The sequence below is a fragment of the Trichosurus vulpecula genome, chromosome 7 (assembly GCF_011100635.1).
Source record: "Trichosurus vulpecula isolate mTriVul1 chromosome 7, mTriVul1.pri, whole genome shotgun sequence".
NCBI classification, from domain to species: domain Eukaryota; kingdom Metazoa; phylum Chordata; class Mammalia; order Diprotodontia; family Phalangeridae; genus Trichosurus; species Trichosurus vulpecula.
This window is the reverse complement of record NC_050579.1, coordinates 23265926-23279476: the sequence shown is the minus strand read 5'-3', so window position 1 is coordinate 23279476 and position 13551 is coordinate 23265926. Positions and strand designations below refer to the sequence as shown.

Here is a 13551-nt window from a genome sequence, read left to right as displayed (position 1 = left end):
CACATTCTCAGGCCCCCCAAAAGCTGATAACTATCTTTTTGAGGTAAAATATTTCTTGAATCTTATTTTCTCAGCTTGAAATCTGGAGATGGAAGTGACCAAAGAAATCTCTCCTAAATCTAAGTCACCCATTACACAGAGTATCAAACTGAGGCTGCCCAAGAGAAGGGCTGTGATTATAGTCACGTGGCTAAGAGAATGACAATCCTAGGAATTAATCTGGATCTCCAGACTTCTTATCCAATTCTATTTCACCAAATGTGTGTGTGTGTGGAGGGGGGGGAATATCAACTTTCTGATGAGTGATGATTTCAAGTGTCACTACTGAGTTATTTTCATAATTTAAGACAGGAGCACAGAGCTACCAGGAATGAGTTAGGGCCAAAGGTTCATATGGAACTGTCTCCACTGACACTGACTCAACATCCTTAGGTCCTATTATCTTCCTGAAGAAAAGAGGCAGAAAAAGGAGGGGATGGAGGTATAGAATTAAAATTGTCCAAAGAAACAACTTCCCTACTTTCAAGATTACTCAAATAAATCTGTAATTGGGCCACAGCCAGGAAAGAACCTGGAGGGTGATTCCAGAGTAATACATCTGTTCTGCCTTAAAGACTATTTCTCTCCATGATGAACTTTCTGGTCAGAATACACTCACATTAGCAGAGCAAGAGAAGTTTTTCCCTTTCCATCATGCTATTCATATTTAACATAATCAAATTCTTCAAGATCCCAATACTATGTGTGGCACAGAAACACTAAGTTAACATCAATTAAAATGAAATGCAAAATGTAACATATGGTAGTGAAACATACTTGACATTGTAATCATCACAAATACAATCAATATTAGCTTGTTCATTCATACTTTTCCTGCATCTTTCAAATAAATGGAAGATTTTTTCCACTGTAATTGCTCTCAAAGTCTGAAATCCTCTGAAATTCCCATTTAAAAAAAAACCAACTGGCTGTGTCTTTCCTTGATTGTTCAGCAGCTGTAGAAACAACAAACACAGAATTCTCAACAACTAACAACACAATTATATCCATCCTAACTATGAGCCACCACAAAAGCCTTCCAGGATGAGGGCGCCCATCACAAATGTAGTGATGCCTGTTACACGCGTCCTGTCGGCTTATCCCACCTCACAGAGCTGAAGGAATACGGATGGAAACTACCCCCGACAAGAGTCAGTTTTTAACATACTACCACTAACCAGGATAGGAATAATGGGACTCCAAGTGTCCCTAGCTACAATGAGTGTGACGTGACTCTTCTTCAAGTTTTAACCAAACTAGGGGCTTCTTTCTGGTTAACCTGAGAAAGCATGGCCTTGAGTATGACTGCACAGCTCTGACAAAGCCATCACAAGGTGGTTCTGAAGTATGCAGTCACTTTTTTTCTACTCTTAGGCAAATGCACTAGAAAGGCTGGTCAATCATTGCAGGAATGGGTGTCAGAGGTCACCAGGGAGATAAGACAAGACATCAGTACATATTTGTTCTCATTAATGGAAAAATAAATCAAAGGACACACTTCACTGACAGTGACTTTGTATATGAAGGACAGTATATTGTTATTGTTAAATGTATCTGATGAAGTCTCTCAAAAGTTTTTTAAAAAGTGCTATTAAAAATAAGTTCTCATAAGTAATTAATAAGCTACTAGACTATGATTTGTTTCTTAAATATAATAAGGCTTTAGAACATTCTAAGGTTTTAAAAATCAAATACTCCATGTATGGAGCTAGAATGGCCATTGTCGGAACCGTCTCATGTTGACATCAGTTATAGGTTGGCAAGTGTCCAGAACCATTTTGCTTAAGTCAGCAATTTGGTTTGGCTAGCTAATGCCAACACAAGGGCTGGCACTTGACCAACTTTTGGAACAGGTCATTTTCAAAGATCAGCTAAATTCTGACCTGTCACTTTGATCAAACTAGTGCTATCTGGATGTTAGAACTAATAAACAATATATGAGTGTTCTCACATACTTAAGACTAGCTAATCCAGGAGATAGCTAGCTCTAGCAGGTCAATCTGAGGAAGGCTCTAAGAGCCCTCTGGTGATGGACAGCCTATCCTCAAAGGACTAGCTATGTTCAGAGGAGCCCATGATCTAAGGTCAGTCACCAGACCAAAATACATTTTGGCCAAAGCAAAACCATAAAGGGCTGGTTGTGATCAGCATCTATGAAGGTGTACCTTAATGGATGAAATCCAAGCTCTTCTGAACTACTGAAGAACTCCCTGCCCTTGTAGGGAAAGCTCCAACAACATTAAATACGGATGCTGAAAATCATATAAGGTGGTTGGTTGTGTGGCAACCTCAGGCATCAAACAAACAAACACACAAACACACACACAGGTATGTAGACACAATCAGCTACTTGGTGGTGATAACCTGAGCTAATTTCATGAGATAACAGAAAACTAAACTCATGACATTAGTCATACTACATAATACAGAGACAATACATACGTATGTACACCCACATATACACAGACTGAATCTAACAGTTTATATCTTTAAGTATGTGAATGGGACTCGTTTTTGCTTTTGTTTTTTTAAAACATAATATGTAGACTTGGAAATAGGAGTAATCTCAAATGCAATTTATTTCTTAGGCAGGTTACATAATATCAGTATAACACCTTGACAGCCTTAGAAGAAGACGGCAGCCATCATTTGAAAAAAACAAAACAGCCAACTACTTAAGGTTGGTATAAAGAACAGAAATGCTAATGCTGCCACAATCTAATAACTTGCTAATAATCAAGTGATGAATCTTAGATCTGAACACACATGGATGTACGAGTAACAGGGTAATGTTTCAACAAGTTCTAAATGCACTGAAACGATTAAGTTAACTTAAGGAACAAATTCCTTTCTGGAAGATCTCATTCTCCCCCCCCCAAACAAGAGTCTGCAGCTTTTCTGTGGACTGGATGGCGTCCCAAAAAGCCAGCTGGTATACTGTTTTCTTACTCCAAGAGGCTGAGGCCACAGCTGCCATTGAAAGTGGTAACAGTTACCTCCTCAACCTGTCCCTGCCTTCTCTCAGTGCAGTCTACACACAAGGAAAGGACTTAGGCCTTCACCACCACTAAGCCCGGGAGGCTTACTGATGCCTTGGATTGCTAAAACAAGTCATTCAAATGCCTTCATTATTCACTCCCTTTTTAAAAAGATCAGTCAGAAATGAAGAGGAGAGCATGTACAAGTGAGATGTTTTTCAAGTCTTCTCTATTATTTTTCTAAAGAAATATCAAGTCAGTTTGTTTGTGGAGTTTAAGCTAGAGGAAGTCAAAATATTTACCATTTCTAGGAATATTTCAGCAATTTCTGGCACACCCTTTATCTTTTAAAAAACTAGCAATAGATTCACTTGGTCATCATTTTAAATTTTTGACACCGTTAGAACAGTAAAAAGAGGTAAGGGATCGTTCCCCCAAGGCAGAAAGTTCCCAGAGTCGAGGGTCTTTCAGCATGCAGTTTGGGAGTACCCCAGAATGGAATTGCCATGACTGACACAGGTTCAGGTGCGTGCTTGGCCTCTGGGTATACCATCTTTGTGCATCTCTGGTTTACCCTGGGTCTCTCTTCTGCTCTGCCCCACTCAGGGACGTACACCTCCAGAGTCCGTTCTCAAGCCCTAATTTCCTCAAAGTTCTTGACTCTTCTCTCCAGACCCTGCTGCTTTCAGGGTTCTGGAGGGCTATCTATGTTAACAGAACACAGCCTGTCAGGTTAGGATTCTAGCTAACTGAGATCTGCTGTCAATGATTAACCCAAATAATAGCTGGGAGGCTCACCTCACCTGATAAGGCAGAGTGTGAACTCAGGTCCTCCCAACTCCAGGGCAGGTGTTCACCACCTAACTGCCCCAGGAAGGACAATTTTAAAAACTTGCTCTTAAATTCAGGTTATTTACCAATAACTATGACCTTACTAACGTTTTAAAATTTTCTTTTAAATTATGAACCAAGAAGATAATCATTAAAAGAATCTTTTGGGGGGAGTGAGGGTGGTGAAGAGAGCAGAGATCTGTGATTCCTTTGGTGTACTGAACTTCTGGTGAGGAAAAGCCTTTCTCTCTAATGTAGATCATCAGCTATTTTTCCACTTATAGTCTTAGTTGTGGCAAGAGGTGGATCAGAGCTGACCGCAAGGAGGGACTCCATTCTACCTTGCTAAAGGGGGGGAGGGAGTGGGGGGGGGGGAGAGAGAGAGAGAGATAGAGAGAGGGAGGGAAGGAGGGAGGGAGAGAGAGAGAGAGAGAGAGAGAGAGAGAGAGAGAGAGAGAGAGGGGAAGAGAACCTGTGACTGTACCATAAAGAACATGACTATGTCCCAGCTCCTCTGACAGCACTATTTTACATAATCTGTTCATGATAAATTTTTCTTAGCTACCTGTTAAAGCAGGGAAACCCCCCTACCTGGATAAGTTCCAAAATAACAAGACTGTTTTCAATGATATCTAGGTAAAACTTTTCATTCACACTGGTCTCCTCTAATCTGTCTAAATTAAGTCCAGATTCACTGAATGTTAGAAGCATGCAAAAAACAAAGCTGAATGGGGAACACTGAGATCAGGAACAGTGGGTGTTAGGGGGAAAGGGAGACACTGAAGGAGACGATGTCATTTGGAGACATAAAGCAACTCACTGATCACTTCAAACTCATGCACCTTAATCTAGTCTAGGTCAAGCACAGACTGCACCCCAGCTTCAACAGCGCCCATTTTGTGTCCATCATCTGCCATCCAAGTCAGTCCTTCTCGAATGCCAAGGCCTCCTCACCTGATAACCCAGAGACAAGCCCAGGTCCTTGCAGGCCACGTGAGCCAAGCACAAGACCTCAAAGAGCTCTCAGCTGAGTCACAAAAGCACAGGTGCATGCACAAGCCCAGCCACAGGGACAGCACAACTGTTGTCACAGCCTCAACCTCTGTCAATTTGGCTCCAGGAACCCTTAGAGACCATTTACTAGATTACACAAAGATTGCCATTTGTGCCAGAAAACGATGCACCCCGAGTGACTAACTTTTTAATATCACAAATCTTTTAAAGGTGCAATGGTATTTTTGTGATCTCCTCTGAGCTACAGCTATAAGCAATACTGCTTTAAAAGAACAAACATGGGGGTTCATTTTATGAAACAGACTAAGGAAAATATTATAAAATGGAGCTCCAAAGAGACATATATATATATGTATATACATATATATACAAATACACACATCTCTTCACTAAGTTAAAACTACTTTGGGGCTAAGATACGAGAAAACCCTAAGAGATTATGAGTCTGCTGCAGTATTTGCAAAGGTTGCATGCAATCATTTAATGAACAACCAGAATTTCTTCTTAGAAAAAGATTTCTGATCTCCCCTTTTTTCTCTACATTAAGAGATGGAATGATGTGGTGAAGTACAATCTAGTGTTTTTGGTTGTGGTTAGGATTTTGGCTTGTTCAAAGGATGGTTTCTTTTAGGTCCAACCTGTGGGCCAATGCCAATTTGCATGGCATAGATATGAAAATCCCACAGCATTGGGGTGCCCTTTATGGCAGCCTGTGCTTGATCACACATACACACTTACAGAGTCCAATTTTTTCCAAACATCCTCTAAAAAGAATGAGATGCATATTTCGCAATGTGAACGTGACAGGTCTTCTATGGCTAGAGTCAAATTGTTGAATTAAGGCTTTTAGACAACTAACCTTCAATAGTCACCTCAACTTCAGGGTCCTCACTTGTTTCTGAAGGGGCATGCTGGGTAGAATCTTGAAAAAAATAAAATTCTAAAATGACATTCATTATTAAGCATTCTCCACATTTCCCAACATTTTCCAGATTTGATATTCAAACAGCAGCCTTTCCTGAAAGCCCACTGACATTTTAATGTATTTTGTGCACACTATTCATAAATCTAAACAAAAAGATTTGTTCATAAGCCTTTTTAGAGGCATAATGGGGGGGAGACGGGAAGTAGGGATTTTCAGATTCTAACAAGTGCAGAGATGCTTTCATTATTGTAGTGAGCAAATTTTTATTATTGGTTTAATAGGATTAATATAATCACAGATATTTTTCCCATTGTCAAGACATGGATTACTAGGGCTATAAAAACCAATCTTTCTACCTGGTGATTGATATTTTCCCTCTTGTCTTTCTTTCATAAGATAGGAGTGATTTTTACTGTTATTTAACACTTTTTTGTGACAACACATTACATTGTCAAGGAAGAAGAATTATGAGAAATATATGTAATGCCTCTAGGGGGGAAAAGGCTTAAATAAATGACAGTAAAACAAACAGTATCAAATAAAATGTTTAAAGATTCTGTGGAGACTACATAGTGTGACTAGTTAAATTCAGATTGACACAACTGCACTACTACGAATAGAACTCAATACAAGTCAAATTCCATTATAATGAAATCCTGCCTATATACGAGAGAGAACCTTTCCAGAAAGCCTGTAAGTGGCAGTGAATGACAACATTTCAACACAATGGAATAACTTCGGTCCCCCCCCCGAAGTTGATTATAATGGCATCTGACCTGTATGTCTCCCCCTCCATGTCTACACTGGTGCCCCTGCCCCACTCCAGGGTCAAAGTCTAGATACTTCCACACATTGAAGGGAACTTTCGCCACCTGACCTCACTTGGCACGTCCTTCTCCATTGACACGATAGTGTGTCAACAGGAAGAGACTCAAATGTGAAGAAGGCGCCTCCTTCAAGTTGATTCAACCGCCAGGGAGTTGGGTAGTTTCTCCCAGAGGGTTTAGGAGAGTGTTGGAAGAAAGAGAAAAGAAAAAACAAGGAAGCAAAAAGGTGAGAATGTCAGAGCAAAACTGGCCTCTTTGTCCAAAAAGAAGTAACCCCGCAGGCCCCAGTTTTCTGGTGAGAAAATGCTTAACAAAAATTGCTACCAGTCAGAGATCTCTGCAAGCAGCTGAGAATGTGCCTGGATGCCACCCCCAGGAGGGAGAGGGCCTACAAATTTCCAAGAAGAAACTCTAGATCAAAAAATTAAAATAAAACATGAAAGACACTATCATCAGCTTGGAAAAGGCTCATCACTAGGTTGTGAGCTCAAGAAATCAAACCAACTGGAGGGCCAAGAGAAAAAAGTGATTAACTTATTTGTCCTCAAAGCAGGTGGTAGACTTCTAAATTGTTTATCTGACAGAAAACTTTTATGTCTCTATGGTATTTTTTTAAAGGTTGGAAAATCTCCTTTATTGATTTAGTCATTTACACTCAGAAATCACTCTAAGATTGCAGGAAGATCTAAACATGATGCATAAGGCAGAAATATGGGGGAAGGAGTTCTTTAAAATGCCCTCTTGCTAAGATTTTTAAAATTCAAACCCGTAAGATAAACAGTTCTAGTTTTGGTATGTCCCATTATAACTGGAAGATGAGGTAGATGAGCAGGGACAACAACAGAAACATTAGAATCATCAACAAATTTCTACTTACCATTAAGCTTTGCATTCCCAACTTGCTTAAGTGGTCCTATATTCTGTCCCCACTTAAGATCAGAATGTTGACAGATTAGTTATGTGACCTGTACCAGTCACCACAGATACTAGAGCTAGAGTTCAGCCTCCTGCTAAGGAGTCAGGCTGGAAAGCTATCTTTAGAGTCAAATATCTGATATTTGAAGGTAGGAAGTCTCAAATAATCAGGAAAATATAATTTTTTCTTTTTAAAACAAAAAGCTTCTCATTTTTCTAACCTTCCACTGGTAATTCCATCTCTGTTCCTTCATTGCCCTCCGAAGAATGATGGCTTCCTAAAATGAAAGTAAACACTCTATAATAAAGTGATTAAAAAAAAAAAAAACCACTTCATACCCTAAAAATTCAATTAAATATTGCAATGCAAATAACTCAGAACCTGCATGCAACCTGCATGTAAAACAAGCATCATCTGATTTGTATTTCAAAAAACTTTCCCCTTTCACTGCTTTCGTAAACACATTTTATTAACAGTTTTTTAGTCATTCACCACCTGCCCCCCCCAACAGAAGGAAAAAATGGTCACCTTCTGCTTTGCGAGTATAAAGACTTGAATGCAAATTATTTTACTTTTTAATGATAATAAAACTATGGCCAATTAATTACTAATTAATGTTAAAACTTAAAACTATCACATTTACATTCCTAAGAAACAAATATTCATCATCTGTCAAAAAGGAAGGTAAACAAATATCGTCTTCCTTTGCTGAGGGACAAACACAGATGTTAAAGCTAGGGTCACCATCAAGTTTTCCTTCAGAGGTGCAAACCCTGCCTGGTACCTTCTTACTCTCAAGTTTATAGAGAGCCCGGCTACCCATTAAATACTTTCAGCCGAGTGTCAGTCTGAACATATATATATACACATATATGTATACACACAGACCTCACAGACCTTAAGTATAAACAACAGACGTGAAAGAAATGTCTTCTTCAAGGTTGAAATTAGGACTACTGCCATGAGGAACAAATCATCTCCATGATCCAACAGAGGAAATCAAAAAAGGAGTAAAGAAATACAAGGAAACCCCTCCCCCAAGTCATCACCATTTGGGTCTCTCTATTCCCTTGGCCGTCCAAAGCCATCAGTCACGTCTGGCCCTGGGTCACTTAGTCCTGACTTTACTTACAAAGTCATCACCTCTACTTTCTGTTCTTGCTCCATTCTCAGAACTATGGCCCCAGCTAAACACAGATCTGTATCATGTATGTATGTACGTATATTTGTGTGCATATATGTATACACACATCAATACATGCCTACACACATGTGGGCGTATATATACATATATATACACATATATACACACACACACACATATATAATTAATATGAGAAAGCCCAGTCCGCTCCCTCTCTGGTGTTTTAGAACACTTGCAATCACCTCTAACGTTATGCTCCAAATCTGTTCGTTTCTTCATCTCTCACAAATGTTATTCAGAAGTGATTCCAACACCATAATTGAGGTCATGAGCCATGACTACCCAAACATGTCATTAGCTCTTTCCAACTCCCAAAAGCACAGGGGAGGGACGTGACATATAGGTACACACTAGAATTAAAATCTGATGTGTTAGGTTAGGAAATAATAGGTTTTTAGGGGAGTTAAGAATAGAAGAATGGGCTTTATCAAGGTAAAGGAGAAAAAAGTATTTACAAGTGCACCAACCCTTGCCTTGTTTCTCCTCACAGAAGTATTGTGAGGACATAAGAAACAAAGGCCCACTCTTGGCCACTGTGACACAGGGCTCTCCTGTCAGAATCAAAACCAAACACTTGAAAAGTCTCATTATATGAAAATGTCTGACTATATCAAAACTTAACAGTCAAGATAACAGATTCTCTGAAAAGTCTACAACATTCTAGTGCCAATATTGACACTCCTAGTGATAACAAGTACCAGAGTTCCATCCACACCAATGTAGAATATAAGATACAGATATTTACATTCAAATAAAGTATGGCCCTTTATCCACAAAGACTAATAACATGGCTTTACCCTACGAAAAACTGGGATAAGACTTTGAAAATGTACTGGTCCCATTCAAGTTTATTTCTACATACCTAAAAATTCTCTCCACAATATATACAAGCTCTATCAATGGAGTGAGAGATAACAGTTCAATTTTTACTTTTCAAATTTAAGAAATTGTGAAAATCCAAATGGTAGTATCATAGCACACTTTATGCAATGTAAAAATCGAACATTGAAACATTAACACTGCTCTCTCTGAGAAACAGAAGAGAAAAATATCTACCTTGAAAAGACTTCGAAAGGGGGAGTTTTTCATCAACACCACCAGTTTCAGAAGGGCCTGCTTTGGAATACAAAGATAATAACTTAAACTGCAATTCCCAAAATTTCTTTTGGGTCATTTAAGTCAACAAATTCCAATTTTTAAATATAAAACAAATAGCCTTTTCAGGAAGATAAAAGGCAAAAGAAAAAAAAATGGATGCATGAAAGATGTCAGTCCATTGAGTTATATTAATGGAACAAGTACATTCAGCCAAATTCATCCATAGAAACAGTCAAGACAATTTCTAAGTCCACACATTGTAATAATGAAAGACAGACATATGGTGTGAATGGAAATGATACATAACAGGATTCAACTAGATATGGTTAGTTTAAATAAGGTCCAACTTGATTAAAGCAAAACAAATTTTTTTCTCATGCAGATAAAGAAGCAACAGTCAGTCAAACACAGCACCTGTTTATTCCATCAAAATCTTAACCAGTCCCAAGCAGACTGTTGATACTGTTAATCTTAACTGAAATTGAAACATGTCAAACCAACAATATTAAAATTTCCTTTTCAAAAAACCGTGCCTTCTTTGTAAGACAATGGACTAATTTCCGTTCAGGTGTTACCATTTCAGAAAACATCTCTTAAGTTTGAAGGACCCTTCGCAAAATGATGTAAAATTCTGAGCATTTCACTAGTTTAAAGCACCTTGTAAGTTATAATTAACTAAAAGACTTGGCTTTTAGTGGGCACTTTTTTACTGGGGGAAGGGAAGAATGTCCAGACCTGTTAGTTAACAATGTGGGGAACTCCCATCGTGGAACCTCTCTCCAGCAACAAAGATCAGCAACTCATCTGTAACTTCAGTCAATGACTTGCCCAGTCATACGAGGAGGTGGCACAGAACTTGACCAAGGTCTTCCCAACTTCCTACCTCCCACTTCAATCCACCTCCCTCTTTACTTCTATTTTCTCTTCTCTATGTACCCTCCAGTCACCTTAGGATCACAGAGTTAGAGCTGGAAGAGATCTTAGACCAGCAAGTCCAATCTTCTCAATTCTATAAATAAGATCCAAAAGGTCACAAAGACTTTACTGAAAGCAGGAGTTCTTGGCTTGTGGTCCACAGACCACGGACATTTTTTCTTTTTTCACTCTTGCCTCTGATACTTACTAGTTGTGTGACACTGGGCAAGTCACAACCTCTACCCTAATGCAGAAAAAGGAAATGGCAAACCACTCCAGTATCTTTGCCAAGAAAACTCCATAGGCAGTATTGTCGTGATATAGTCCACAGGGTCACAAGGACATTACTGAACGACAATATTTTCACAAAAAGACAGTTTAAAGATCCTTTGCTGACAGAACAGACTGAGTCACTAATCTTAATGTACACTTAGGAAATTTCATCTATGTAGCAGTGCACACACACTTCTATAAGCAATTATTTATTTTAATGTGGCATGTAGAATTATTTCTTAAGACTTTTCTTAAAGCAGTTTAGAAATATAAACCTATACTGGCATTCAGGGTAGATCCACCTAATTGGAGGATTTCCTGAGGGAAGGTGAGTGAACGGTGCCAGGAACAGAGCCAGCATGACTCATCCAAAAGTACATGTCTTGTGATGCTTTGTTCTTAGCCACAGGTTTTCAATCTTCAAACTGGTCCAAATTCTTTTCCTTGTAATACAGAAAATTTAAGTGATTTATGCTGGCAAAAATCTCTCTTGATTATATTACACTAAAGCTGAAGATCACTGAACTTTGTCTCATTTCATGGTTGCCTCCAATTGTAAAATATGTATTTAGAAGGTCATTACTAGAAAAAGTTGGCAGCTACACATTGACATTTGAGTCATGAAACAGATGAAAACACAAGCCATCTTTAGTTCCCCGGAGCCTCCTCTTAACTTTCACAGTGATTATGGTAGAGGGACTGAAAAGAGAGAAAGGGCAAAACCCCCTAAGTTCTTTCTCTGACTCTCTGAAAGCATCCATTTGTTACTGCTCAATGGATAAATTTGGTCCAACGACTGAGCCTACAAGAGAGCACCAGGACTGAAGTCAGGAAGACTCATCTTCATGAGCCCAAATCTGTTCTCAAGTACTTCCTAACTATCTGACCAAAGGGAAGTGACTTAACCCTGTTTGCTTCAGTTACTCATCTGTAAAATAAGCTGGAGAAGAAAATGGCAAGAAATGCCAAGAAAACCTCAAATGGGGTCACGAAGAATCAGACATGATTGAAATGACTAGTCAACTATTAATGGAATGAATCACTGAAGCCTGGCCATATTGAGATCTTCGGTATAAAGGACCTTCTAATGTTCCAGCTTGACAAAGAAAGCTCACAGCCTCTTCTCAGAGGCAGCTAAGAATATGGAGCTGTTGTCAGGGTGCATCCTCACCATGGGATCATGAAAGGTAGAGTGAGGACAAAGGACACAGAAGAAAATAAGGTGTGCTGCTTGCTCCCCCAGTCCAAGCAAGGAATTGATGAGTTCTGTCACCTCTGGGAAGCCCCCCCCCACACACAACAGCCTTGGTGCTCTGGCAGTTTATACACTTGGTATGCCAATAAATGCTTTTATGAGGCCAATGGACCCAGAGGCTGGTGACCTTGCACAGCCCTCCCTCATTCAAATCCAAGTCAACTGCAAATCATGTCATCACCTCCCTGATGTCATGGTCCTCTTCAAGAAGGAAGGACAAACTACAAAAGCCAACAAACAACTCATATGAGAAATGTCTGTAAAATGCTTCAGATGTTCTCACTTAGTAGTGTTACTATACTGTTTCATGGTTTTTCCCTTTTGCGAAGGCCTAGCAGCAAAGAAAAGCTTGACTTTTACTGAGGGCTAGTGGAAACAGGATGTTTAGCCATGGTTTGCTGTGATCCTGTTTTGGTCTTGACTCCATACAGTGGGTTGAACACTTCTGGTATTGGGATTATTGATCTGGGGGTGTACTAATGGGTTTTCCCTTCCCCTCGAAGGGTGGGGAGGAAGGCTCTTAGCTGCACATTAGAATACTTAATTAGTCCCAGGTAAAACATATAGGAGCAGTGGAAAGAATTTTTATAAGGGATCCACATACAGAGAGAATAGTAATGCCTTCCTCTCCTGAAAGAAACCTGGATTTTGCTCACAGAGCTTGAATTGTATGAGGATATTAACTATTGAGCCATAGGCATTTATACCTCCACTATGTGCTTCCCTGCCTGGTATAGATGGGAAATGCCGTGACATTACTAAATGTGTGAAAAGAAATTATTAAATTATTGTTATACATATATTTAAATACTAGTAACAAACATACTTTCAAGGTTACGTATGTTTATAGTAAAGTCATACTGACACCTTTGGGGGTTCACTGACAAGGTAAAAAGTAAGATTTCTATAGTCACTATACTTCTCAACTACAAAGGTGTACTTATATAAATATTTAGTGACTTAATAAAACAAACAGTCTAGATCAGAGGTTGACCTTACTTTGTGTCAAAGACCCCTCTGACAGGCAGGCAGTAGATCCCTTCTCAAAATAGTATTTTAAATCCGTAACATAAAACACATAGGATTGCAAAAGAAATCAAAGGTTAGTGAAAATAAAAGTGTAACTTTTTTCCTTCCCTTCCCATCTAACTTTATGGGATCCCTGAAACCCATCCAGAGATGTACTTGCTACCCAGTATTATACTTATACCCACAATTCCTTTGCTGCTTCCTGAAGACAAACACTGTCACTTCCAGCTCACTCCACAATAACTTA

The 13551-nt window shown here is 39.1% G+C and overlaps 1 protein-coding gene across 20 annotated transcripts in view; it reads right to left on the bottom strand.

Annotated features, from left to right (window-relative positions):
- Nucleotides 1-13551, bottom strand: part of GTF2I (general transcription factor IIi) — a 94622-nt gene that overhangs the window by 34827 nt on the left and 46244 nt on the right. For 8 of the 20 annotated variants that reach the window (XM_036767732.1, XM_036767713.1, XM_036767716.1 and 5 more), the window contains 3 exons: nucleotides 9791-9850; nucleotides 7751-7807; nucleotides 5722-5784 (listed from right to left, as the gene is read on the bottom strand). The exons of 1 other annotated variant lie outside the window; for it this stretch is intronic. In XM_036767732.1, coding sequence (XP_036623627.1) covers nucleotides 5722-5784; nucleotides 7751-7807; nucleotides 9791-9850 — 180 coding nt within the window. Of the gene's footprint in view, nucleotides 1-5721; nucleotides 5785-7745; nucleotides 7808-9790; nucleotides 9851-13551 lie in introns of those variants that run through there. 11 more of the 20 variants (XM_036767720.1, XM_036767730.1, XM_036767726.1 and 8 more) reach the window with 6 other exon arrangements.